This window comes from Aquila chrysaetos, chromosome 10, assembly GCF_900496995.4.
Source record: "Aquila chrysaetos chrysaetos chromosome 10, bAquChr1.4, whole genome shotgun sequence".
NCBI classification, from domain to species: Eukaryota; Metazoa; Chordata; class Aves; order Accipitriformes; family Accipitridae; genus Aquila; species Aquila chrysaetos.
Window position 1 is genome coordinate 33,939,556 of NC_044013.1, and position 27,598 is coordinate 33,967,153.

The 27,598-nt window shown below is 46.1% G+C and overlaps 2 protein-coding genes across 14 annotated transcripts in view; both read right to left on the minus strand.

The window, feature by feature from the left end:
• Window positions 1–849: 849 nt before the first annotated feature.
• Window positions 850–11,466, minus strand: NCF1 (neutrophil cytosolic factor 1). Of its 3 annotated transcripts, none has more exons than XM_030027249.2 (11): window positions 9,776–10,556; window positions 9,180–9,260; window positions 8,754–8,829; window positions 7,102–7,267; window positions 6,908–6,963; window positions 6,481–6,603; window positions 5,826–5,933; window positions 4,890–5,007; window positions 3,921–4,028; window positions 2,155–2,297; window positions 850–1,307 (listed from the first exon to the last, which is right to left on the minus strand). In XM_030027249.2, the coding sequence occupies exons 1-11, from the start codon at window positions 9,845–9,847 to the stop codon at window positions 1,189–1,191; spliced, it is 1,170 nt and encodes a 389-aa protein (XP_029883109.1). In that variant the 5' UTR covers window positions 9,848–10,556; the 3' UTR covers window positions 850–1,188. The 3 variants fall into 3 exon arrangements, with proteins under 3 accessions (XP_029883109.1, XP_040982490.1, XP_040982491.1); XM_041126556.1 differs by lacking the exon at window positions 850–1,307 and adding an exon at window positions 1,314–1,553 and having other exon boundaries at window positions 9,776–10,566; XM_041126557.1 differs by lacking the exons at window positions 850–1,307; window positions 3,921–4,028 and adding an exon at window positions 1,314–1,553 and having other exon boundaries at window positions 9,776–11,466.
• Window positions 11,467–12,746: 1,280 nt separating this feature from the next.
• GTF2I (general transcription factor IIi) overlaps window positions 12,747–27,598 on the minus strand; it is an 82,711-nt gene continuing 67,859 nt past the window's right edge. For 3 of the 11 annotated variants that reach the window (XM_030027247.2, XM_030027238.2, XM_030027237.2), the window contains exons 26-34: window positions 27,291–27,343; window positions 26,256–26,366; window positions 25,373–25,456; window positions 23,786–23,969; window positions 22,650–22,678; window positions 21,107–21,208; window positions 19,697–19,735; window positions 17,034–17,108; window positions 12,747–15,309 (exon numbers count right to left, since the gene is read on the minus strand). In XM_030027247.2, the coding sequence (XP_029883107.1) occupies window positions 17,050–17,108; window positions 19,697–19,735; window positions 21,107–21,208; window positions 22,650–22,678; window positions 23,786–23,969; window positions 25,373–25,456; window positions 26,256–26,366; window positions 27,291–27,343 (661 nt within the window). In that variant the 3' untranslated portion in view covers window positions 12,747–15,309; window positions 17,034–17,049. Of the gene's footprint in view, window positions 15,310–17,033; window positions 17,109–19,693; window positions 19,736–20,939; window positions 22,389–22,649; window positions 22,679–23,785; window positions 23,970–25,372; window positions 25,457–26,255; window positions 26,367–27,290; window positions 27,344–27,598 lie in introns of those variants that run through there. The other 8 variants (XR_003925258.2, XM_030027239.2, XM_030027243.2 and 5 more) reach the window with 8 other exon arrangements.

Consider the following 27,598-nt stretch of genomic DNA (forward strand, 5'->3'; position numbering starts at 1 on the left):
GACCTACACCCACACCAAAGTCCAAACCCAGACCCAAACCTAGTTCCAGACCCAGAACTAGACCTAAACCCAGACCCTAATCTGGACCCAGACCCAAACCTAGTCCCAGCGCCAAACCCAGACCCTAACGTGGACCCGGACTCAACTCACAGCCGCGCCGACCACCGCCTAGCGACTGCATACCCTCCCAAACCCAGACCCCAAGCCTATGCCTAGAGCCAGACCCAGACTCAGACCCAAACCCAAATCCAAACCCAGACCCTAACCTGGGCTCAGACCCACACCCAGCCTACACCTAGACCCAAACCCAGATCCAGACCCAAACCCGAACCCGCCCGGCGTGGCGGTGGCAGGGCTGGCTGTGGTGGCATCTCGCACCACGCTCCCTGTTGCAAAACAGCCCTGTCCCTGAGGCGCTGGCCATGCTGTGATGGCTGCTGGCCTCCCAACATGGCGGCCCTCCATGAGGTGGCAGGAGGGACCAGCGTCCGCAGCCTTGGGAAGTCGCTCGCCCCTCATGCCCTGGCAGCCCCACGGGCCCTGGGCCACCCGCCCCGCGTGGCCCTCACACCTTACTGCCATTCAGCATGGCCACCTTGCCTCATGGCTCCTACCCCACCCCAGCAAACACCATATACCCACACCCCAGCCTTCGCTTTCTATTAGAGGGAGTGAAGCAGCTGCATTCCAGGAGGAAGCTGCTGTCCTTTTGCCCCCTCCACCAAATTTCCTTCCTGCCAGCATCTTTCACAAGACTCCCTTGCCCAATACCCCGCCGGACATGCCGGGGAGAAATGCCTTTCCTGCTGCCGGCCACCAGGCTGCTCCCCAGACACTGAAATACATCTATAAAGTGTCTCTCCTTTATTGGTGAAAGATGCAAAATCACTCAAAATACAAACAGACGATAAAAGGGGGTCTAGTGGCGAGGGGTCGCCAGTGGCCTCAGCCCTCCAGGAGCCGGTGGAGCGGGGCTGGAGCTCTCCTCTCAGTGTCATTAGGACATCTTGGGCTTGCCGTACCAGCGGATGAAGATGGACGCTGGGCTGCGGCGATCTGGCCGGCAGCGACCCGGGGCCTGTGGCAGCTGCCAGAGCCACCTGCATCCCCCAGTGTGGCTCTGAGCCCCGGCTGCGCAGGAGCTGGTGGAGATAAAGCATCGGCTGGCTGGTGTGGGGGGCTGAGGGCTCACAGGATCTTCCGCCGGGTGCTCTCGGTACAGCGGTTCAGGATGAGGTCTTTGCTGGGACGGGGAGGAACAGCAGGCTGAGCCTTGGGCTTGTTCTCCTCTTGCTCATTTTTCTCAACTGCAGGTAAAGTGGACATACAGATGTGTCAGAGCTCTCCACCACCCCACACCTTCATGTGAACGTTCATGTAATGGTCACCAAAGTTCCTGCCTCTCCTCCTGTCTCAGCTGTGTGCGATGGTCTTCCCTGGAGGCCAGGGTGGTGAGATGAGCCCATCGGTTCCTGGCTGGAAGCTCTGCTTGGGTGGGAGCCCAGCTCTAGGTCTGTGCAAGAAGCTGCTCTCCCTTGGGAAGGTCATGGACCCTGCACAGGGATTACCAGATCTAAAGCGTCTACCTCAACAGCAGCCTCCTTCTTTATGCACCACCTCCCTCTATATGCTTTGCTGACAGCTAACATACATGATAATGGTAATGGTAAGAGCAGCACAGGTGAAGTTAGGTGCACAGAGGAAAACATAGGTCCTAAATGTGGGCTTACCTTCACCAGGACCTACTGAGGGCAGAAATGCCACCATGTGCTGCTCCTTCTCTGTCAGACCAGAGGTAAGAAACCTCACTGAAAAGAAACACCTCCCTGCACATGCTTTCCCCACAGGAGAAGGGTGGACAGGCAACGTGTGACTTACATGTGTTGCCCTGCTGCATCACCTCCCACCTGTGATGGGGCAGAGCCAGAGGCCGTGCCACCCTGTAGGGACAGCCCAACCTTGGGGCATGAAGTGCAGATGGTTTGGAGAAAAGAAGACTCATTTCCTCCTCCCCACCCAGATCTTTCAGCGTGGCACAGGGATTCCCAGGCTTGTTTGCTCGTGCCACAGCTCCAGCAACAGGCATTGGAGGGCATGAGCTGTGCCTGCAGGACTTCAGCCCACATCCAGGGCAAAGGCCCTATGGAGACTTACTGAGGACTTTGGCCTTGTTCTGCAAGTTTTCCTTCATGTTCCTCCGGCTCTGGATGTACTTCTTGCTGTTTCTTCTGTAGGTCTCCTGGCTGATCAGCTTCCGGCTCTGCTTGTGGATGCTCTTCGCATTTCGGATGGTGGATCTGCAGTGAGTGAGAAACAAAACTTACAGTTTCCATGCCGGCAGCTCTCACATCATGCACTTTCTCACTGAGGATTTCCCCCCTGTGCTTCCTCTTCTGCCTCACCCAAACCCCAATATCTGCTTTTTGGTTTTGCCTGGTGGAAAGCAGCAGGGGGATGCCACCCCTCGAGGGAAAGCATAGGTGAGACATGATGTACAGCTTGTTAGGAGGCAGCTGGAGTGGTGCTTTGGAAGCAAATACTGAACGGTAAAGCCCGAGCACAAGCCTGGAAAGTAATGATGGGGATGGCAAGGTAGATCAGATGAGATGGGCGTGAGGTTTTCCCCAGAGCTCGAGAAAGCCCTGGAAGTGATCTATAGCTTTGCTTTTGGATGGATGGACATACACATATGGCATCTATACTGGCTGCAACACTAAGATGCTGGTGTGGGGTTTGGCATGGCTCCCCGACGCCCAAGGCTCAGTCCCTGGGCCAGGGGAACAGAGTGTGGGGTATGTGTCAGCGTGCACCTGTATGTGCGGTGTTGAACCCACAGCAGAGAAACTATTGAGAGAAGTGAAAGGCTGAGCAGCCTGGGGTTGTGCAGCAGCATGTTGCCACAGGGGAACCCCCAGCGTTGGGGACCGTCCCCAGGCAGGCAGATGGAAGCCACTGCTTTGTATTTACTACCAGGGCATGAGCAAGGTGGCTCCTGATGTCCACCCCATGGCATCGTCCTCCTGCTCTGCTCAAGGCAACATGCCCATCTACCTTCAGCCCCTCCCTGGTCTGAGCACCCCATTTCATAGCAAAGCTCTTGCCCACAATGGCAGGTCTCCACCTTTGCAATGGGGCTCAGCCTGCCTGCCATCACCAGCACCACAGGGACACCATTCACCATGGGGGGCAAGTCACTGTCCTTGAAACAGGCCACCTCACCTCCTCCAAGGGTATCAGTAAGCATCACTGCGCTCAAATAGGTGGATTTGGGCCATTTTACACTGTCTCACACTCAATACGTGCTCCAGCAGAGCTGGATTTTGAGAGATTTTATAGCAAGGCTGCCGTGTTTTCTTGTAGGGAAGAAAAGATAGAGGCAAGCTCTGCCCTTCCTAGCAGTTTTCTTTGCATCGGAATTAATGAGTTATTATTGCTTTTTATCTTTTTAATCAAAATAAAATCCTTTCCATTAGCTCAAATCCTCCCATCAGATTAGGCCATTTGGCAACTCTGATTAGTCAAATCTCTCCTCGCTTCTCAAAGATTCAGTGGATGCACTTAGGAAATAAGAAAAAGGCCAATTTGAAAATTAAACAAGATTAGCCCAGAAAAGAAACTTTGCAGAAGGACAAGGAGAAATACTCCTGGCTAGAGGACCTGACAGAGCAAGGATCATGCAGCCCTGCATCAGAAATGCTGGGGTGCCTCTCCACCCATGGAAGTCGGGGAGCACTGAGCTATTTTTGCTGCAGCCCTGCAGGATCTGCCTCCTGCTCTGTCTTTGCCCTGCTCACGTCTCTCCTGGGAAGTTCTTCATTGCCAGGGTGAGCAAGGGACACCACAAATCACTGTCTGGTTTCATTTCACCCCCTCGAAGAAGAGCTTTAGTCCTCCTCGCCCCCACCCAGGGCTTCTCCTACCTCCGTGGAGGAGCAATCCGGTTCCTCAGCTCACTCTTCATGGAGGTGTTCGCCTCCCCAGCTTTCTGCAGGTACATGGAGGGGTAATAACCTGTGGTTTCATCCTTCCTGCAGTGCAACACAAAGCAACATCGCTTGCAGCCGTGGCTCTGCAACCACCAGCTCCTCATGCCTGTCCCCAGCTGGTGCTGGCTGGGTTATTTCTCATGTCCTTTGCAGTGAGGCGGGCTTTGACTGTCCTCCCACCCTGTGTGCCTGTGGCTCTCCCTGAAAGTGTGGCTTGAGTCCCAAAAGCAAGTAAGTAGCAGAGAGAGCAATGGCTCACAGCTTTCAGGGTCTTACCAGCTCATATTATCTCCCCTCGGGTTTTCGCTGGGCTCATGAAGCATTGCTCAGAGGCTCCTGCCAGACACCCTGCCGCTGTATGCTCAAGAACACTCCCTGGTCCCTGGCCCGTCTCCCCCTCCAGCCCAGCACACCTGCAAACACCAGGAGATCCTCCTGGTGCCACTCGCCTGGGCACAGGCTGTGGCAGGAGGATCCCCAGGGTTTGCAGCCATGCCGTGTCCTGCTGTGAATGCGCAATCTGTGACTCTCCAGAACACAGATGCAGCTGGGGTTCCCCTTGGGAAAGCCCGAGTTTGCAGGGCAGGCCAGGGCTGGGATGAAAGCTGAGGTTTCGCAAAGCACAATGTGTCAGAATACTTAAAGGCAAAATATCAGATACATCTTCTTTTCATCTGCCTCCTTCTTGGATATTTCTGAAGCCCCCAGCAGAGGAAGCCCCAGCTGCAACATTTAACATTTGGCAAAGCCACGGGCTACAAGAAGCAGCCCTGCAAAAAGGAAGTGCTGGGCAGCAGCACAAAACGGTCGGTGGCTTTCACAGCCCTGACGTGCAGAACAGCCGGTTCATCCCTTCCCTCCGCCCAAATCCCACTTGCCTGATTTGTTCTGGGAATCTCTCACCTGATGACCCACCAGCCATCAAGCAGCTTGTGGATGACTTCAATGGTATCACCCTCCTTGAGGGTCAGCTCGTCGTCCTCCACGGCTGTGTAGCTTTTCTGGACAATGTACTGCTCACCTGTGCACAAAATCAGGACAGTGGGTTGTGTGCTACCACCCCAGGGATGGGGCTCAGCCTCTCCAGCCGCTGAGGAGAGGAGGCACCAGGGCATCTACCCTACATTCTAGGCAAGACTCAGGGTGCTTCAGGTCTCCAAGTCTGGATTCAGACTTTCCTCAGCCTTGTCAGTGCCTGTGGCTCATCCCAGCCCCTCCAGCACCTCTCCAGGAGAAAGCTGGTGAATGCAAGCAGTGGAAGCACATCTATCTCTGCTGAAGACCATGTTTATAATTCAGATGATTAAATGAGGAAGAAGTGTTGTGCTAATAGTCTGTTGCAGTGTTTTGAAAACCACAAAGATGAAGCCTGGAGAGCAATCAGCATGAGTCTGCAGGATCCTCCCTCTGCTCCTGTGCGATAAGGCCCCGCTGTCACAGTGGGGCAATGCGGAGGGCTGATAAGGACAGCACAGAAGCCAAGCGCTAGGGAAAGCCTGTGCCTCGGTTCGGATGCTGCACCATACTCCTTTGCTAACCCAGCAACTTGGTGTTCACCCAGCTAGCTCAGGATGGCCCCTGGATGAAGATGTGCCTGTGTGATCAGCCAAAACAAGCATCTACTGCTGAGCTGCAGGTCATGGGAAGCTCCTGAGGTTGACACTGAGGTACCTAACCATGAGATTTATCCCTCCTGGCAGCTCCTACAGCAACATCTCCCTGCCCAGCGGTCCTGCTCAGTGAGGACTGCCCGACTGGGGCCTTGCAATGAACCATCCCAGCAGGGAGGTGCGGCACACTGGTACTCTGGTGCACACCCCAGTTACCCCAACACTTTACCTGCGTAGTTGGGCTCCTGCTCTTCAGACTCATCAGGACCATCCATTGGTTCCAGATAGGCAGCTGGCACCCAGCCCCGTTTATTCTTCATCTGGCAAAACCACCATCCTGCAAGGAAAGCAGCCGTGGGCAAGAGCAGAGGGTCTTGCGGGGACACTGTGGGGGCACCAGCACCGGGTCTGTCCCTGGCCGGGGCAGGCGCAGGCATCCATGTGGCCTGGATGGAAGGGGTGGCACCGGGGCTGGTCTCTGTTTACATGGTGGAACCAGGGAGCTTGGCCAGTTCATCCTGTTTCCTCCTGGGCAGGAAACCTCATAGGCTGAGGCATGCAAAGAGGTTGCACGGTTTTCTAGGATTGCCCCACACCCTACCCAGCCAAAACCAACTGTCATGTGGCTCCATGTGAATGTGAAACATGTCCCAAGAGGGCAGGAAGCACCAAGAGGTTTGGTCCTGCCAGTTACATTTGCTCTGAGCCTCTCCTCTCCATCAGGAGACCCTGATATAACCGCCTACCCTTTAACCCATGCGCTGGCGTAACTAACTCGCATGCTGCATTTGGACATGAGATGCAAGGGCAGTCCCTGTCCCTGCTGAAATGGTAGCTAGGAGGGGGCTGGCCCTCGGGGGCTCTTCGGAGAGATGGACACATACCGCTTTCGCTCTTCTCCACGACATCTACCATGTCCCCAGCTTTTAGAGCCATCTCGGATGTGGAGCTCTTCTCGTAGTCGGCGATGGCTCGGTATGTTTGCAGGACAATGGGGCCCGTGATGTCTGCGTGGGAGAAGTGAGAAACGTTACCTCTCCCAGTCCCCAGCACAGAAATACCCTATTTCAGGCAAGCCGAAAGCAGCCCCAGGACAGCCCAAAGCACTCTCCCAGCCTCTTCTGGTCCCAAACCAGCTGGATCCCAGGACAAGGACTCATTCCCCCCAAGGCTGTGGTTTCCTCCCAGCTGCAGCTCTGGCACAGAGACCGTGCTCTCAGTCAGGGCATCTGCCATGGGATGGCTGCCCCTCTCCCTGCCAGGCTTCGCTGCTGCCGAGGCAGCTGCTTGCACCCCTCTGAGGCCTCTTACCGGTGGGGTTTTTCTTGGCATCCTTTGGCAGGAGGAAGACCTCGGGCTTCTTGGTTCTAGGCAGGTCAGAGCAAAGGCAGCTCAATACCAACCACCCCTCACCGCTGGCAGTGGTGCCCTCCCTGCGGGCTGCTGCCAGCACCCGGGGCCAGGGATGCAGGATTTCTCCCAAAATGGCAGGCTGCTGGACTCACTGGCTGTCTGTGACAGGGTTCATGTCGTCGTGACGGACCTTGAAGAAGTTGACCACGTGCAGGCATCGGGAGATCTTGTGGGGCAGGTTGACCAGCGCGTAGCAGTACTCAGTCAGCGTGCCCTGCCTGTTCTGCGTCGAGCGCTGCCCGTCAAACCACTTCGGTGCTGGGGGAGAGGGGAAAGCACTCAGAAAAAGCAGAGTGCCCTGTTTTTACAACTTTCCCAAGCAGGCTGCTCTGAATCATTAATTTTGCCCTGAAAACAAATGGATTTGGCCCCAGGGTGCTGCATGGCTGCATGGTGCCCATAAGGTGAAGCTCTGCGGGAGCATGGCCCCGTCTCCTCCTTCGCTGCTCTGGCCCTGGCATGCACATGGAGGGTGATGCACAGTGCTGAAAAAGCTGGGGAGAAGCTGACTGCAGGGCCACGGCTGCTTTGCAGAAAAGCTACAGCTGCAGGTTCCTCGTTTTGGCAGTGCAGCTTGAGAGGCGAGCACGGTGCAGCGCCCAGCCCAGGTGCCATGGGCAGTGCAGAGCAGAGCTCTGTGCAGCTGGACTCACCCCTGCAGCCCATGGACCCTTACACAGCTCGTGCAAGCCCAGAAAAGACCCCGTTTGACCCCATTTCACTTACAGGACAACTCCCACATCCGTGCTCAGACTAAGCCCAGCCGCTGGGCTACAAATACAGCAGCTGCACCGAGGCCCAAGGAGGGGCTCGGGACCAGCCTGCGGCTGGGGGAGACGCACATGTCCCTCTGTCCCACTGGCCATGGTGCATGTCCTGCAGCAGCCGGTCTTGACCCCAGGGCTCCAAAATGCTGCTGGCAGCCCTGACCCACAGCAGTGTTGAACCCCATGTCGGGCTGCATGTGTGCAGCCCGTGACACACCCACACCCCCTGCAGCAGTCTGACGCCTGCCTCATCCCCCAGTGCTTTCAGTTCCCCAAACGGGACAAGGACACTCTGAAGAGTCCCAGCATGGCAGCGGCAGCACGTGGGAAGGGTCCCGGCACAGCCGTGTTAGTCCAACCGACCCTGAGGGGAGCAACCCCAAGACGTGGCACGCACACTGCTGTGTGGTGCAGGTTTATTCCTCCTCAAGAGTTGTCGACCACAACCTGCAGCTATTTCTCATACTCCTTCCTGCCTCCTCTAAAGCAGGAAATTAAATAAAAGGGCGAATTTTGCTGACCTGCACCTTGCTTGGGGACAAACCGTCAGCTCTTTGGATCAGGAATTCATTCCCTGTCATTGAAGACACATTGCATCACTTCCTCTTACAAAATATCTCTGTTGCCATAAGGTCACTAAAACCAGTCCCAGCGATGGTGTCACCAAAGGAGGGCTCAGCCTCCCCAAAGCCAGACCCTTTGCACCAGCCGGGGGTCGCAGCCGATGCTGCAGGACATGTCTCCGGGGTACCCAGCCTTCAGGGAGGAAGGACGGGGTCTGTGGGGCTGGTGAGTATTGGGAGAAACCACCACCGCTGCTCAGAACATTCTGGGGGTTTGATTTCAAACCCAGTGGGGAACAGAAATCGCACCAAGCACCTGCGCAGGAGGCAGCCAGCAGAGCTTGGCCCGCTGGGGAATTTCCCAACAAGCTGCAATTTCTATTTCACTCCCCAGGCCCAGCACCTGCTGCTCACCTGGCAAGTGTGGGATGATCCGGTTCTCCATGTTGATGTCCCCAGATTCAATGGGAAACATCTCCTTCAGCGCTTTCTGCGGAGCAGAGCCAGGCATGGCCGTGAGGATGGCACCGGGATATGCCCCTGTAGCACCCGCACCCCTGCCTGCAGCTTGCCCTGCTTCCCAGCGCTCGCCCCGCTGCCGCCGGCATGTGCTGGCTGGACCTTGTGCCTTGGCACTGGGAGCAATCTGCCAGGGGAGCACAGAGCCGATGGCTCCCCATTTCAAGGGGTGAAGGAGATTGAAGCACTGGGACCCAGGAGCCTCTTTTAAGCCAGGTTTGTTTTGGGGCAATTCCACCTGGAATTTGCCCTCTTCTTTTTCCCCACCCAGAGCCCTGGTGTGCTGGGCTAGGGGCCAGCTCTTGCCCCGGGGTGACTCACATGGAACTCGTATATCTCGGTAAACCGGCGGTAGACGACCTTTTCGGAGAGGTCATTCCACTTCACCAGGAACATGTAGACCTGAGGGGCAAAGCAAAGGCACTGCAGCTCTGTGGGTGAGCGGGACCCCTCACCCCGCTGTGACCGAAGCCCCCAGGGAGCCCCGCAGGTGTTTCAGTTTTAGATACACTGAGTGTTTTCCTTCCACCACCCCAAAGTGAGTAGCTCTGCCCAGGCAGCGAGCGAGCTGGGCGCTAGGGCAGCTCGGCAGGGATGGAGTGGGGACAGAAACATGCAGACAGGTGGGAATCAAAGAGGGAAAAGCCCTTTCCAAGCCTGCAAAGTAACTGATGGCTTGCAAAGGAGGTGCCCAAAATATTGTGCGTTCAGGACATTTTAGCCTCTGGTTGCCTCCAGCACATTTTAGCCTCTGGCTGCCTCCAGCTCATGCCATCAGCCACCACCCCACCCCCCCCCCCCCCAAAAAAGGATGCTCTTAGGCCCTCGGTCACATTTATCTAAAAAATTTGCTGGCCAGGTTTTTACCCTGGCCAGTCTTCGCTACTCATCTTGTTGGAAGGTCGCTGCATACTCACATAGTGCTGGCTGGGGAAAAACCTTTTCTCGTAGCCCAGCAGCTCGATGTGCCGGATGAAGACATCCCCCATAGCTGCTCCTGGCCACGGCGTCCCACTCCGGCCCCTGCTCCTGCCTCTCCAGGCGTCTCGGCGTCCTCCCCTCTCCTCTGCCTTCACACAGCTCTGCTCCGCTGTTAAAGCCCGCGGGAAAGCGGAAGTCCTGCTGCAATGACACCCATAATTGTTCACCCGCTGTGGTTTGTATTGAGTCGGTGTTTCCCGTGGGGAGTCTCCAGCCCAGCCCCTCCAGCGGCTCGAGGGCTGGGAAGGAGGAGGGCAGCAGGGAGGCCTCGGGGGTGCCCTGGAGGCACCTCTCAAATCAGAGGACAGTGAAGGGCCAGGGCCAGGGCAGCTGCCCCGTTAGCCAAGCGGCCCCTCTGACTGCTGGCACTGCCCTGTGATGGCACAGGGTGCTCCAGCACCCGTTTCGCAGAGGGCTGAGGATGGACAAGTGCCTTGGCAACGGCAACCAGAGGAGTCTTTACCCTCCCTAGCAGAGCTAGATGGGCTGAATGAAGTATGTAATGTGCTCCCTGAGCCCGGGGACAGCAGCACTGTCATCTGTACGGCTGGGAGACTGTCCTGTGCTCCCAGGGCAGGCAGGGAAGCTGGGAGCACAGCACAGGCAGGATGGGGCAGCCACAGGCTGCGCACACAAGAGGTCCTGCCCTTGCATTGTCATTTCTTGACAGTCACCTGTGGCTTCCCCAAAATCTGCCACCAAAAGGCTCCCTTGAGCAGCCCCCGAGGACCCGAGCCAGCCCCAGCACCGCAGCTCCGCTCGCTGCCTTACCCGGGCGCAGGGCTGTGTGGGAGCATCGGCCACGGGGGACCCCAGGCATGGGGAAACCCCAGGGTGGGCTGGAGATGGACCTCTGCCTCCCACTGGGAGAGCACAAGGGTCCCTTGCAAAGCCCCTCTGAAATGGCAGCGCACCAGCATCCGCATCCTCCTCCTCCGCCCCCAGCTCGGAGCAGAAAGGCCTGGAGGGACACAAGGGCTGCAGGTTATCAATCTCACACTGCTCGCAGGCAAAGGTACACCCCGGAGTACTTTTGTCCCCAGCAAGGGCACCCTCACGGGTGCCAGCGCTGGGCTGTCCCGACAGAGCCGGGACTCGCTCTCCACGGGATGCTCGGGAGGAGCCCGGCTCCAGCTGGCCGCCCGGACGCGAGCCCTCGGCCCCATCCCTGACTCCCTCCGCTACCTCTCCTCTGGCAGCCCGTGCTCGGGTGCAGCTCGTGTCCCCGGCAGGCCAACACCTTACCGCAAGCTAGTCATCAAAGCAAGCCCAGACCCACACTCAACCGGGAGTGGAGATGTCTTAGTCAGCAAGGCAGCACCTGCGTCCCTGTTCCTGGCAGGCAGTAGCCCCAAACCATGAGTGGAGCTAACACTGGCTCTTCCCACTGATCATCAGCAGCAAACCGTGGCACAGGGAAAGCCCCTGATGCCCTTATTAGCTGTAAAGACAAAAGCTTGCTCTGGCTGCATTAAAAAAATCAAATACTAAGCTTAGCTTTCCCCTGAATCTCAAGTATGGTGCTTTGCAGCTGTTGAGATCAGAAACATGGTCATTTAAATTTGGTTTCGTATTATTTTAACATGGGGACTTCCCTGTATGTGAGGCAAAATTACACAACCACTAATATTAAAAAAAGATACCTCCAGGACTGTCTGGATTCTGCTCTGTTAATAGCCAGATTGTGCTTCTTGTGCAGAATCACCACAAACTTTGTCATGAAAGCTGATTTCATAATTACAATTGTTTGTACCAAGCTTAAAACTGCTTTACAGACAGTACATTACTGGAAACCGCTTTCTTCCTGTTTCCTCACTCCGCATCTTGTGATGTGAGAAATGAAATGGACCTTGTAGATCTCACTGCTGGCGATGGGTTAGTTCACAGCAAGACGCAACCTGTAACTCAGTATATACACCGCTTAGTGTTTCCACCAACTGCCCCATAGTTACTATGTGTCAAGAAGCATAATTTTAGAAGAAAATTCTTGGAGGAGTAATGACCCACCTGACAAACAAGTTGCGTTTATGGAGTTTATGAGCTGATTCATGCTTTGGGAAACAAGGCTGGCATCTGAATGCAGGACCTGATCTTTGAGAGAGATGGAGAACTCCCACTAGCCTCCAGACCGAGTTGGTAGCAGTGCTTTGCAGCAATGCACCACTGCTTTGGAGTGGGAACAGCAGATACGGGACTTAAGGTGACAGATTTCAATCAGGGTTATTGAAGAGAAAGCACTGGAGGTTGAGAGTTTCTTAGGCGAATGGACTATTCTCTTTTCTGTAGTGCTCCAGCCAAAACTAGTACCAAAGCCTCCTAGAAATTAAAAGCTGAAGAAAGGAATGCCACCCTAATTCTGTTCAAAATGTAATTTTTTATTTTATTTTTTTTAGTTTAAATTTAATTCAATCCAGAGCCAAGGGAGGCCTTGCTTATGTCACTGATGGTAAACTGCTGTGTGTGAACAGTACTATGTGCTCTAACAGCTGTTGCAAAATCACAAAAATGAAAGTCTGCCATCTTTCTTAGCAGTCTGTTGCTGATAGGACAGATACAAAAAGAAACAAAAGAGAAAGGCTTCAAGTTTTGTATGTGGAAAACTTCAAATCCCAAGGTAAAAACACTGGCCAGCAGCTGCACCACGGAGGTGCTGGACCTCATCTGACATCTAGTGGTTACAGCTGTAGGAAAACCAGGGGTGCTGCACCAGAGGAACACCAGGCTCCACGACAGACACCCTGGATCCTATGCTACCTGGATCCAAAAATCCCTATTTTAGAGACAGGAGCCAGCCCAAGGCACAGGATGGGCTTTTAAAGTTCAGTAAAACATGGGGAATAAATACTTCTCTGCTACTTCATCACCACAAAACTTCTCTGCTGGAACAAAAAGTATTCAGAGCTCTGGTAAGTTGTTGCAATTTTATTTATTTACTTGTTTATTAGTACAGCCAAGGCTTTTTAGGGCATTATCACTCAATACCCAAAGAGTGACACACCTCATGTAGTATTAGCTTGGAAATGAGTGAGATTTTCACACATGGTCAACATCTTAAAAGTCTGCTACCTGTTAGGACTATTGTATATAGAGAGATAGATACTTCTTTAATATAAAACGGATATTTGGAAGGTATAAATATTGGTGCAATTATTTTGTCAGTCTAATATCTCTCTACTGGATATAACTCAAAATGTCTGAGACCAAAAAGACACTTCAGTGTTGAATGCCAATGCACCCAGCAGCATTACCGCAAGCCCAGCAGTGGGACGGAACCAAGGCACACCACCCCCCTGACTCCCGCCATCACATAAGGACTCCAGTCCTTCCAGTAGAACCACGGCATCAGTTTTCACTTCTTTTTTTTTTTTCAGCTCCTGCACGTGAAGTTGCAGCATGTCCACACTCTGCTGTTATACACTTGACAAGGCAGTAGGCCGGAATTACTTATTTTCACAGTTCCTTTGCTATGATGCCTCACCCTCATTTTGAGCGAGCACTAACAATTCCATCAACAATATATAGCCTTGCTGGGCAGGCAGCTGTGCAGTAAGTGCCTCCTAAAGATAGCTCAGAGTGAAGAACGGATGGACCGTCCTTCCGCTTTTTCAAAAGGGGAAGCTGAGAGCCAGCTGAAAACCCAGGGAAAGCTGCATTAACTCATTTCCTCATTCTAAACATTTGTAGCAGCAGTCGCAAAACTGGCCGTCGCCCTGATAACAACCTGTTTACGGAGGTACGTTAACTGAGCATGTCTATTAAAGCAATCAGCAGTGAAATACATCAGTGGTTATGATTTGGGATAGCACCCATACAGCTGGGAGTCAACAGGTAAATTAAGTCAACGGGCTCATTCCCACGGGACTGAGATAGGGGCTGTTTGCCGAGACAGGAAGGCAGCACTGCATCGGTCACCACCGGTTCCCATCTGGAGAGCTGGAAAGTACAATGGGGATGAGCATTTTCAAAATGACTCAGCATGGGGCTAACCCTGCTCCTACTGACATCAACAGCACAAGGTCCGAGTATTTAAGTGGGAGTACCTAGATCTGCACAGAGCAATTGTGAAAATGTAAGCACACATCCTACAGCTCTCCCTTGCCTCCAGAATGAGAGCGTGTGCTGCTCTGAATTCATCTGCTGAATTTCAGGTTGGTCCCAGGGAACAGACACTGTACCCAACTGAATTTAAGGCTTCAAAATTTTCCTTGAAGATACAACCACCTCACCCACCCAGAGCTGGATTTCTGTCTGAAAGGCATGACTGGAGCTTACTTTCTTTGCTGGAATGAGTAACTAAGCTACAGCATATTCGACCTGCCTACAGAATTACTGCTATAACTTGATTTGTTGTAAAATATGTGAACGTATACTGCATGGATAGTCATGAAAACCATCAGAAGGTCTTTATTTCTTAATCAGGGAATAAGGTTTACCATTTGTGCATAATGCAGTCATCCCAAACCCATGCCAATAAAAGAGAAACCTTTACAATAATCTGCATCTTCTCTATAGAGATTATCATATACCCAGAACTTTACATCTCTTATGGTTTGTGGAACTTAAAAAAAATGTGCACGAGTCTCTTACATGATGTGGGGTGTAACCAGGACTACAGGGGACTTAACTTTTGACATAGTAGGACTTACAGCAGCTTGTAGCTTATGTTTCCATAACTAGTTCTAGATAAACAGAAGGGCATCCCCCACAGCCTTCAGGAGAAAAGCTCTCACTCAGGTCCATGCGAGTTTTGCCTACGTTAGGACTGCAAGGCCAGACCCATCATACATAAACCGTGTGATATTCTGATAAAGCATGCACTTACTACTTTGAATTAATGCAACAAACTATAACAGGGTTTAATTTAAATTGGTTCCTAATCCACACACTGAAATACTGACCATTTCACAGTCCATCTCATTAATGCGTACTAACGGTCAAGTGAACCAGTTTATCTTTTATTTATGAAAAACATATGAATTGTGATAGATATCATAGGAAAAATTAGTTCAAATATACAGATACTATTGTCCAATCAGCCATTAAAGGAGTAAGAACCAAAAAGCAACGTTTTTGGGTTTTTTTCTCCCCCAAAGTAAAACTAACAAACTGAACTACTTGCAGGAATTCTTCTTCATTACAAAAGCTGAGATGCATTCAGGTGCGGTGAAATTCAGCTTCATTGGGAAATGTAGACAGCCTCTGTTAAGTCCCTGTTGATTTTAATCCCTGTCATCTCCCCAGCATTGCTGCATCGAATTTTAGTCCTTATAATATATTCCAAAGTAAAACCAGCCATTCCAAATCTACAGTCATTCTTTGCTTTAAGTCAATTCACAGAACTGCTGAAAAAGTAGACATTTCTATCTAAAAGTACAAAAAGGGTTTGTATAGAAGGTACTTCTCTTATACAGTTATATTACACAGCTCAAGACAGTCCCAGCAGGCTCTTCTCAGAACTGGATGCTTCTGACTAGAGAATAAAAATTACAAAAGTGAGTTAGTTTCATTGCAGCTCTGTATTTTATTACTAATATGAGTAGTTTGCGTTGCCTTTTCATGTTCTTTAGGCCTAGATTCAGAGAGCATGCAGAAGCCGAATATTGCTCTCAATAAATATGAGATTAAATCTGTGCTTGAGTGGTCTCTGTAAGAATTTAGATCAAGTATTTGCTTTAGTATAAATTCAGTGGATGGCCTATAGCATCCAAAAATCTGAACCACTGCAGCACCAAGTTGTGCAGCCATTGCTCAGGCAAAATTTCCGTGACCTTTAATGGACAAGTGAGATGGCTTTTTATATCTACACTGGGCGAAGTGCTTCCCACAACATATCAAAATGTTTTCTTTAGTATATTTTCTCCTGCCATGTTCAGTTTTATGACAAATATTTCCAAAGCAGCCTTCACCAATTTATTAGGAAGACTACTGCTGTACTTAAAATTCTTAGGGCACAGACAGTTGGTATGCTGGTATGTCAGTCTCTGCCGGTTTCTACCAAATCATTTCTGCATTTGTCCCTTCAGTCCCTCATCCCAATGCCATCAGCCTGACACGTACCAGGCTGTGTTTATGCGGCACGGATGGAGGGCTATGGCCAAGCCTGTCCTTCTCTCCAAAAAGCTGGATGGTGCCAGGAGTGAAACCCGCAGGCTCCAGGCTCCCCCAGCCACTGCTTCATGTGAGGGTCAAATGGTATTATCCCTCTCAGCCGCTCAGGCCAGCAGAAATGAAGAACCAGAGCCTGGTTTTGCTGATTGCCTGTCTGTGCCCTCAGAACGGGCATAGTACACAGACGACTTCTCTGAGCTGAATACCATGTCTTTTTCTTACTAAAGCTAGACAGGTTACAGCTCAAGTATACTAAATAAATGCATCCAACTTTACATCAATCAAATCTCTTAAGTACCAAACACTACGAACACTACACAATGAAGAAAATATTTGGTTTAGAGTATTACCAAAAAAACAAAACAGGAAAAAGTACTACAGAGCTGTGATAGCTTAAAATTGCCTTTTTCTCTGAATGAAGCATAGAGACTCATGACTGTGTGGGTCAGCCTTTTACATTTGGAGACGCGACAGCATCGTTAGCACTGTTCTCCACCTCCACCAAAATGTTTTGCATTGTAAATTAAACTAAGCTTTTCATAAAAGTTAACAGAAAATAAAAAACCTTTTAAAGAAAGTTCGTTTGTCATCACAGCTAACAGCTTTACCAAGTGTCCCAAGCTTAGACAATATTGCAATCATATTGAAGTGCTTTCCTGCTCAATTACAATTTGGAACTCTATAGGCTTTACCAAGAATAATAATGCTCTTTCACACAACCATGTCAGAGCTCTTCGTAAACACTAATTCCCTAAGCTTTCAGTTACTCTGTCTCTGAGGTATGCAATTACCATCACCCATTTTTATTTATAGGCCACATTTTCCTAGGACTGACTGCCTCACAAATTTGAACACAATGTGCTTTATGTTGTATTTGGATAAGGTAGTGAAAACATCCTACATTTTATAGGTGAGAAATAAGACAAATAAAATAATTCACAAGGACTGGCATGCTCTGGCATTCAGTCCTGTATCTCAACCCTCTTCTCGCCACCCAAAAATATAAAAATATTATTCCCCACCCAAAAATATAAAAATATTATTCCTTGACAGGTGTTGACTTCAGGAAACGCTAAATTCTTTTACCCAGTATTGAAGAGGTCTACCACGTTGGGTCTGGTTCTTGCTTTATTTGAGAATTTTCTTCTTTTTCTGTAATATCTGTTGAAAAAGCAGTAATGAATGAAGAAAAGAGGGAACTTCCCAAACAATTTTGTTGTTATTGTTGTACTTCATAAGAAAAGAATTACAAAAATGTGAAAAGCATTAATTTATCCTTTTAAACTATTAACGGCAAATAAAAACATATTCACAACAATCTGATTCTGTGGAAATTACCATATTCACTTCAATGTAAAGCAGCCTGGGATCTTAGAGAACTCTAGTTTTTAAAGAACAGAACTAAAAATTGGTATTAGAAGTGTATGAAACTGAAAAATGCTTCCTATGTGGCTGAAATACTCATTGGGCCGGAAAGGTACTTAATCCAAAAAGGAAACAACACGTAATCAGTGAAAAAAATGTCACAATATATCACTGTTTTGGTCTGCATCCTGCTCTTCAGTCCTTCTCCCTCCTCTTTGTTAATCCGCAGCACCATTCCTTCCTTCAACCACCTCATCGGATATGCGATGCTGGGTGAAGCTTTTCACTCATAGGTAAGTCTGTAGCTGATGACTTCAAATACATCAGGCATGACCACATTTTTTAAGATGCTGTTTTCCAAAGCTAGCTAACAACATCTGAACCTACTTGTGCTCAAGTCATGCCTTCTGGGTTAGTTATTAAATTAACATCCATTGCACAAACTCTTGTTTTCACAGCACTGACAATTTTTCAGATTTTTTCCCCGCCTCTTTTCAACTAGATACAGACTTCTGCATTATTGTATTTCAATCTGTCCAAAACAAATCTTGACTCTAGCTAATTCTTCTTCTTCAATGCACAGTATCACATAGGAAGGCACTATCATATGCTTAAAATAAAGAGAGAAAGAAATCTTATCTTGTTGGCTAAAGCATTCATCATCTTTTGATACAACTTTTTTCATTTCCAGGAGACTTCATTACAAAATCTTTGCTTTTTCTTGTTCACAGGGATGCTTGGAGGTAAATCAAAGAAATCTCGTGCCTGTATAGCACTGCCTATATGACCCAGAGCCTGATTTTGTTCTTTTTATAAACAGAGAATATGATGTTGGAGAGAAACTGGTTTTTCACTGAAGTTGTTTGGAAGGTTTGTGGCTAGGGTAATTCATCACTATAAAGCCAAGCCATTTCACCACATGATCATTTTGTACCTTCCAGCGTAGTTCTGAAGCGATTTTGAGTTCTTTAGCAATTGCATGCCTTTCCTCAAGATCATTCCTCTGGTTACTGGGTCTGAATCCAGTTTTGGACGTCAAATTCAAAAACATGCTTGTCTATTTCTTCAAAACCATCACTTTGAAGGCTCATAGCTAGATTTCCTCCACATGAAGGTATTCAGGAACAACTGTCTCTCCCCTTCATCATTTAACAATTCCAGTGATCCCACATAGTTCTGGCATTATAAAGACATCTGATGTTCCAGCTTTCAATAACTGTGAGCTTAAAATCTGCAGCTCAGCTCTTCTGTGACTCTAACACTTGCCTTTTTTTTGTCTTGATTGCTGCCACAGGATTGATCTATGCTCTGAGAAAAACCTACTCATAACACTGGGAGTGAACCTGTCACTGAGCTTGTAACAGTAGCTCTGGTTGAGCATGTTGGCTTGTCTCAGTGACATGACAGGGAACCTGAAGCAATGGAGACTGCAAAGGGCATTTCCATGGCAAAGGATACAGAAGGACGGGAGTGCTGAGATTTGCTGCTTTCTCTTTTGGGGGAACCTAAGCAGGATTAAGGAATGAACTCGAGAGTTTTAAGATGACAAGTGCTGATGCACAGCAGCCTCCATCCCAGTGCTCCGTTGCTGTCAAGCTGCTACTGACACACCAGAGAGCCCCTTTGAGGACTACCTGGCACGAAGACAGCACCCCATCAAACTGTCACAGCACCTTGGATCCCCTATGCCGGCCACACCAGAGGCAGCCACAGCCGTCCAGGGCCATGCTGACAAGCTGGGGCTATAGCAGAGGCAGCATTTACAGGATCAGAGCACACAGCAGACACCAGCATCCCAGTTCACAGGTCAATTCACTATTCCTAATGCTCCAAGACCATATGCAAAAGCACAGGGGGTGTAGAAGATCTACAGCCTCCTTGGTCTCACATATATCAACATCTGAAAAAGATACAACTCGGGTATACTCTTGGACAATAGGAAAGTTGGATGTTTTTCAGGGCTTAAGTTCTGGAAGAACAACAACACTCCCCCTCCCCAACACAGTATATTCAGGCCAATATGGGATTCAAATTTCCTGATGACGGCAATCATTCACTTGCATAAATTGTGGAAACTACTGCGCTGAATAACTAGATGCATCGCTCGGGATATGAGCAATCACTCAAAGCCTATATATAGTCATGACTCACCAACCAAGAACAACAATTCATAAAACTCCTTTGTAGAATTATTTGAATAATAGCTTTTGCTGCAGAGTATTTTTCACATGATGCAGTGTGATATTAGTACAGATGAAAAAATGTCCTGGGAACCAATAAAAGCCCTTTTTTTGTTTTGATTAACCTGTCTCCTTTAAAAAAAGATGCAATTTTGTTCAAAATTATTTAAAAATACTTGGTAATAACTGAAGACAAACACTTACCTCCTACAGATACTTCTATTTTGCTTGGTTCAGCTGACTCTTAAATGAAAAAAATATAGTCAAATGAATATGAATATAGTTTCAACAATATGAATCAGGTAAGTATCTTAGAAAAATTAGGGAAATTAAGTTTTCCCTGAAAAAAAGCACCTCAATTTTTTCTCTTATGATCAGACTCAAGTATCTTTGAGATAAATGTGTGTAACTTTCTATAGAGTCTGCAGCAAAATATAAAAAATACCCAAACATTTATTACATTACACTAGCTAACACTTTCTCTTCCGAGTATGGTTCACTGCAGCAGATATATCACCAAGTCCTAGCAGACCATAATATGCACTTGCACAGAACATACCAAGTTTGGAACAGCTTTACTCAAACTGCTTAAATATAAAACTGTCTTAAAAAAAAAGCGCCATCACTTCTGGATAGTATTGTCTTCAGTGGAGAATATGTGTATTTTGGGGGAGAGTGTAAAGGTGCAGAATAGAGGGCAAAAAGTATGTTTTAATTCCATACTGCTTTTTCTATTATCTGTGTTGATGGATTATAGATGGACAGGTGCTAGGAAAGCCATTTAACCTTTTTAACACTGCGGGTGAGTTAAGGACAGATAGACTACAGAAAGTTCACTGCCCATCAGCAGCTGTTTTCCTCCCTCCTACCACCTCAAAATGTAAACAAAGGAGCCAGTAGTTTCCTTTATAATTACTTCCACCATACAAGTGTCCCTTACTCTTAAAATGTTTATCAAATGTCTTCTCTTAGTTTCCCAGTTTCTTTGAGTAACAGTTTATTCAGTCAATTGCAAAAGTCTTTCCCGCACTACATCAACTTGGGATACACATTTTTAAAGGTCTGCAAACATTTAGAAACTACACTGGGTCAAAAGGAAGTTGCTCAACTACATTTACTTTACCTATTTATAGCATAAAGCTAAGTTCTCCATTCAGACTAAGATAGATGATGATGTGTGTGCAGTCTAGACACAGTCTAGCAGGGCTTACAGAACTGTGCAGTGGGCAAAATTCCAGCAAGACCCTATTCTAGGTTCTTACATGGTACACAGGCAAATTTCACTTGGCTGAACATCCATCTCATACAGACACCCACATACTTTGAGTTAAGCAGGCATCAGTAAATGGATACTGAATTGGCTTTATATATTGCCCCTACTAATCCTTCTTTTCAGCTCACTCATCATCTGCAAAAATCAAATCAAGGAACACGCCAATGACATAGCTTGAAGGAAGCAATGGCTCTTTCTATTAATTTATTAATATTTAATAGCTATAAAAGTCACCATTGCACACCATCTGTCAAAATAAAATGGCTCATCATGAGCAGCATGTACCCAGGACATGACTACTAATACCATCTGCCAATAAGATTAGGAACTCCATACCCTACCCCTCCTGCAAGGACATGCATCACACTCTGCATCACCTGGTAGTACTGGTGCTGCTGCTGGTGCTGTTGGTGGTGCTTCTGTTTCAGCTTTTTCCATCAGCTCTAAGATTAGACATGATCACTGTTTAACTTCACAATGAAAATGGTCCACATGTAACACAAGGGCAATCTTACTTCTTGAATCTGCAAATCCTGAAACTTGTCGCATGAACAGGTTACTAACACTTGTGATTGAGCTGTAGTTCAATATTTTTTGTTACAGAAAAAACATTCCTTATCTTGCCTGCAAGCACCAAAAATTTCCTTTTAAGTTCCCACGTATTCTTCATAAGAAGGATAAAGCATCATACGTATAAGCAGTAGGCTCAGAGCCTTTCAGTCATTCACCTTGGTATCTATCAATATCAGATAATTTTGATCATAATTAATGGACATGGATAATGCACAAACCCCACATGTTCAATGAGCAATCTGCTCCTCCAGTGCTGGAAGATGATCAGATATCTGTGTTGTTCTTACTCAGCATATTAGCTAGCCTCAGTCCCAACACATGCTGACCGCTATGCTGAATAGATAACAGTTTAATAGATTCTTTCATTTCTGATTCAGTTCTCTGGAAATGCTATTACACACTTATCTGCCTGGAAGGTTCCCTCTTACAAAGGGATCTCTTTCCCACCTAAGAAGGTGTGCCTAGGCCTGGTGAGCAGGTCAGTGTGAGTTACTAGCTATAATATCTTCCTGAGAACACTTCCTACTTGCAATTCATAGACCTCGGCATGTTAACTGGAACATACTGGTGGCTGGATGCAAATGAACGAACACTGGGTCGCTCAGGCTCAGACTCGGTAAGGCCAAATTAATGACAGTAGGTTATTTGGCCTCTAAATTTCTAATCTGACATTGGCTCAGAAAGAACATGACACAAGGGACACTGTAATGACAGAGTTTTGCAGTTTGTTTTTTCTTAAATAAGATCTAAAAAGCGGGTCACAATTATTTTAGGCAGCTGAGAATACTAAGAGACCTTTTTTTCCCCTCCCCAAACGATTTCATTAACACGGCCAAATTGGCCATGGAACTACAGGTAATTACACTCTGCCTCTCTAAACTGTTATAGTTTCAGCAGAGTGCAGAATTTTTCACTGGAATATGGTTGTGCAGCTACTGGAAAGTTCTTGCTTATTAACTGCTACTGCGATGGATCCGAACCTAAAATGTAGGCACTCCCATGTAAGTCTGTTGCTCAGTCAGGGTCCTAAATCTCTTTGGGACTCTGCAGCTGAAAAATACAAAATCAGTATCTTGCATTTTCATATCAAAGTTCATGCTAATCTTATACTGTACTGTAAATTTATCACACTGCTCTCAAGTTAATTGCACATGCATGTTTAGTCAAGAAATCTTCATGAGACAGACACAGACAAGAGTTATACGTGGAACTTAACCACTGTGGAGCCTCTGCCACTAAGCCAATACCTAGAAAACGGATCTTGGTAAGTTACAAAAATACATTTGCCATCAGTATCTCAAAAATACTTACGATTGTTAATCACAAGTCCTGGAAATGGTCTGGAAAAAAAAAAATGAATTACTGATTCTAAAATATACTGCACAGGGTCTCCCTCCCAAGGCAACCTCACCTAACCTTTTGTAAAAGAGGTCATGTTAAAAAATGAACAAAGTCGAACAAAACTGAAGCAACCATCATAGCAGCTCTTTAGCACCGTAGTTTGTTCACTAGCATTTTGAAAAGTAACATACACAGAAAGATCTAAATCCTTCCCTCAGTCACCACTAATTAACAAAGGAGTCACCTCTTCTTCAGAGCTCAATTAAACAAAATGTATCAAGCAAGAGTCCTTTCAGTGATTAAGGGTTGAGAATTCTGACCCCTTAGTAAAATACATTTAAGAAATTTCTCTCTCTCTAAAGAAAAACCGAAGCTTTTAGACTCCTGCGGAGCAGTCTATGATTTGAGAAGTTACATAAACTTATACAATTTTTATTTTCAATTCCTGAACTCCTTAGTATGATTCCTAGGTTTCATCTATTCTGCTTCATGCATACAAATATACTTTGTATATACATGTGTGTATATATATGTCTATGGAAATATACACATACAAATAGAATTCACTTATATTGTAATTGTACAATATTGTATTTTCAAATATTGTAGATAAACTCATTTTTAGGGAAAAAAAACATTTATCAAAGAGCTTACCTTAACTCAGTGTTCTTAACACAAGTCAAATATTTAAAAAATATTAATAGTAATACTACTACAAAGAGACTATTTACTGTTAAGAGCCAACAAGCTCTGGACTTGTCTCAAAACTTCATCTTATAAATGGGAGAGCAAGGCCCACAAGACATTAAGACTCTTACATAATATGAACAGATTTCAACTCAAAAGACAGCTTGATGTAATATGCAGTATTAATAATATGCCCTTTGTCATACTAAATTGGTCGTGTCCCCCAAAGAGTTACCATCTTCATTCATGCTATGAACATCTGGCCTTCATTTGACCTGATATATTGTTATCCAAAAGAGCCAACATCTTCCACTATTTAAAGGTGCACTGCAACTTCTATTCTTTCAAATCTCAATTTATACAAGTTACAGGGCTGTCCTTGCAACACCTGTACAATCTAATCAATGGCAACTACATACCGAATGACAGTAAATTTGATAAACTCTGCTGATTCCAAAATCTTCCTCATCGAGCTGATTTCCAGATAACTGGGAGCTTTAAATGCCACGCCAGGAGGCATCCCATCCACCACCACACAGCCAGGGTTGATAGTGATTTTTCTGTATGGGACTTTCACAGGAAAATTCATACCAATGGCTTCACCTAGGTGAGAGAGATAGTGTTTATTTTCAAGTCTACATGTTTATGATTACATTGAAGAAAAAAGGCCTCAGACGATTAAGAAGGTAAATGCAAACGCAAGCTTTCTATCAGACCTGAAACTATGAAAACTCACTTGACAATGAAACCATTACAGTGTTAGAAATAGATGTTTTGGATTACACTCATGAACATTAATATGAGAGCGTTAGTTACAACTCCAACCCTGACAGCTCACCATATAAAGAACCCAGATTCTGTTTTTAATTAAAAAAAGGTATAGAGCAGGATATCTAAGGAAATAGCTACATGAAGGAAAACAAAGTGTTTCCTGCAATACCACAAAAGGCAATTCAACACAGCACTAGTGAAGGGATTTGAGATAAAGAAACTCAGGTCATTTTTGCTGTGCAATGCAAATACAAAGTAAAAAAAAGAAACCACACACAGCAAAAAGGTTAAGTTGCATTTCTAAAATTACTGTAGTCCCAGGTATTAAGAAGTCAGGATTATGAAGCCCTAAGAAGAATCATGGATTGCCAGCAAAATAAATATTTCATCCATGTTTACACAGAAAGAAACAGGAAGGACGGGGGAACATAAAGCAATTTATACTCTTAGGATTATTTATTTAAAACGTCAAACAACCTACATCACTTATAAAAGATTCTTTTTGAAGTCAAAGCACAACATTCATATACAATTCTCAAATTTGATCATTTTAATGATCATATATATCATCCACTGTGATGATTCAGTAACTTCATGTCCTGGTTTCAGCTGGGATAGATTTAATTTTCTTTCTAGTAGCTGGTGTAGTGTTATGTTTCGGTTTCAGTATGAGAAGAATGTTGATAACACACTGATGTTTTCAGTTGTTGCCAAGTAGTGTTTAGACTAAGTCAAGGATTTTTCAGCTTCTCAAGCCCAGCCAGCAAGAAGGCTGGAGGGGCACAAGAAGTTGGGAGGGGACACAGCCAGGACAGCTGACCCAAACTGGCCAAAGGGGTATTCCATACCATATGATGTCCTGCCCAGTATATAAACTGGGTGGAGTTGGCGTGGAGGGGGCAGGGGTGGCTCAGGAACTAACTGGGCACTGGTTAGCAGGTGGTGAGCCATTGCATTGTGCATCACTTGTTTTGTATATTCCAATCCTTCTATTATTATTATTGTCATTCTATTATTATTATTACCATTATTATTATTATATTTCTTTTCTGTCGTATTAAACTGTCTTTATCTCAACCCATGAGTTTTACTTTTTTTTGATTCTCTCTCCCATCCCACTGGGTGCGGGGGGAGTGAGCGAGCGGCTCGGGCTGGGGTTAAACAATGACCCTTCAATATGAACAACATTAATTGCATTCACACCTATGTAAAAATGGGGAGTAAGAAGCAATTACCAAATTTCCGGCTAAAAAGATCATTTACTTGCTCTCTCAATTGTCTGGCCTTTTCTACTTTTGACAGTCGCTCACTTTCATCATCTGGAAGAAATTGTTAGAATAGCATTAGAATTACACAGATTTATTTTTTTTTTTTCCCCCCCCTGAAGCTTGTTTGTCATTGCATGTTTACTCAAAGCAGGTATACCTGAGTGCTTCAAAACAGGCACTGTCTTTGTTCCTAGTTTTAGCAGTAACACAGAATTGTAGAAATATGCAAAAATAGATGATTGTTAAAAAAAAAAATCTGTGAGAAGCTTCAGAGTATTTACATAACCAACATTAGATCTACCATCTAGAGATGATTTTGTAAACTCAATCTAAAACCACAAATTATATTTTATTTTCTTACAGTACATACAACGGTGGGGAAAGGTAAAAGCAAAGTGACCATTCAATAAATGGCCATAGCATGCAACGTTCCTCACGGTTTCTAATGAATGTAATACATGCCTGAGAAAATAGTAATCAGTGTTAAGACAAAGCAGTTCAGTGTATATGGTTATTCAATTCAGTCTGAGTACTGATCTCTTGAAGTTGCCAAGAAAATTGCAAATCAATATTTAATTTATTGCATGAGAAAAAAGGGAAAAATGTGGATACTCCTTAACTAGGAACTGGACCAAGAATATTCTAGAGATTTCACTGAATAGATATTCATGAGTGTTAGAAAATATTTAACGTCTCAGCAAAAAGAGAATGCTAAATTATGCTCTTTGTTGACTGTACTTGTATTTCAGTGAACCAGCTTGACTGTAGGAAAAAACTTCATCAGACTAAACAAATGTCATGAAGAATATAAGCACAAAAAGTATGATGTGAAACCAAACAGTATACACACCTGGTATAGTTACTTGAATGATGTTAAGATCTTCAACACCTGCAGCTGTGTTCACCAGTGTGTTTGTTGTGGTGCTTGCTGTATTGGCTATATTAGATGAATTATTTTTTCCTAAAAGTAAGAGAATTAATTTAAAAAACTTCTGTAGAAAGCTCAAAATCTTGAATGTCATATATAGAGAAAATATTGCAAAATAACAGATATATGCAAAGTTTTCAATGCGGATCCAGTTCCATTTTCAAAATGGGAGCAGCTGCCAACGAGACATACTTATTGAAGGTACACACCACTGTCTTTCCAACCCAAGAGGAGAAAGAGCTAGAATAAAGATAATGTTAATCTTTACTAGTTTGTTTTCTAAAAAGATTATTAAGAAAAGGAAAAAAAAAGAGTATGTGGAGCATGTATTTTGGTATTTTTATTAGCAGAAAAATCATAGCCCTTGGAGTTAATTCAGTAACACCTACTGATCCATGGGTTCACTGTGTGCATTCACAAAAGAAATCCCTTACAGCTACATTTGTGAGCCACACTGTCCAGTGGCACAAACTAGCATAGTTCAAGTAACTCAGCAGAGTTTTGCCAACCCATAGTAACAGATAATAATATGACTCAAAACATTTAATCCATGACCTGCCTGACACAATTTTCTACTGGCTATCTGCACTCCAATCTGTGAAGCACTTGTGATTTAGATGATGTACGTATTAGGAGCAAATAATTTATCTCTAGACCTGAATTACTTCTGTGAATCATACATTACTTGTTACATTTTGATAAAAGGTAGTAAAGAATATATTAGAAGCATGATTATTGCAAATAACTTAAAAAATTTAATACTCCCTTGCTAACACTATATTTAAACTGTCACTGGTAAGTGCTTTTCCCATCTTAAAAACATACAAGCAAACAAACCAACCAACCACAATGTAGAATGTATCTTTCAGGAATTCATTAACACCATGCAGCTCTCCTGATTTGTATTTAATCCTTGAAAGAGACTTATCTAGAACGTTAAGCAGTTGCAAAACTCACTTTGGGGGCTTCTAGCAGAATTTTCCTTAACAGCTGCTTCAAACATCTCAGGCCTGCAAACAGATTGAACATTTCATGTACAATAATAAAATTACATTTATCAACATTAAAGAAAATGCAATTTTCTAGTATTAATATATTAAAGACAGAAATTAAGCGATATCCTCTCAGCCAGACAGCCAGCCAAGAATGCAACGGCTGAGAGGATCCGCAACTTTTCTCTTGCCACTGTTTCTACACCGGCACATGGGTATCTAAACCTATTCTAGACAAGAAAAATAAATTATTACAACCCCCAATATATGAAT

What these genes read in the sequence shown, in the direction of transcription:
- NCF1 (XM_041126556.1), bottom strand. Translation starts at nt 9,847, where the DNA reads ATGGGGGATGTCTTCATCCGGCACATCGAGCTGCTGGGCTACGAGAAA. An exon ending in CCGAGATATACGAGTTCCAT is followed by an intron (nt 8,830 to 9,179) that starts GTGAGTCACCCC and finishes TCTGCTCCGCAG; the next exon opens with AAAGCGCTGAAGGAGATGTT. An exon ending in GATGGCTGGTGGGTCATCAG is followed by an intron (nt 4,029 to 4,889) that starts GTGAGAGATTCC and finishes GTTGCACTGCAG; the next exon opens with GAAGGATGAAACCACAGGTT.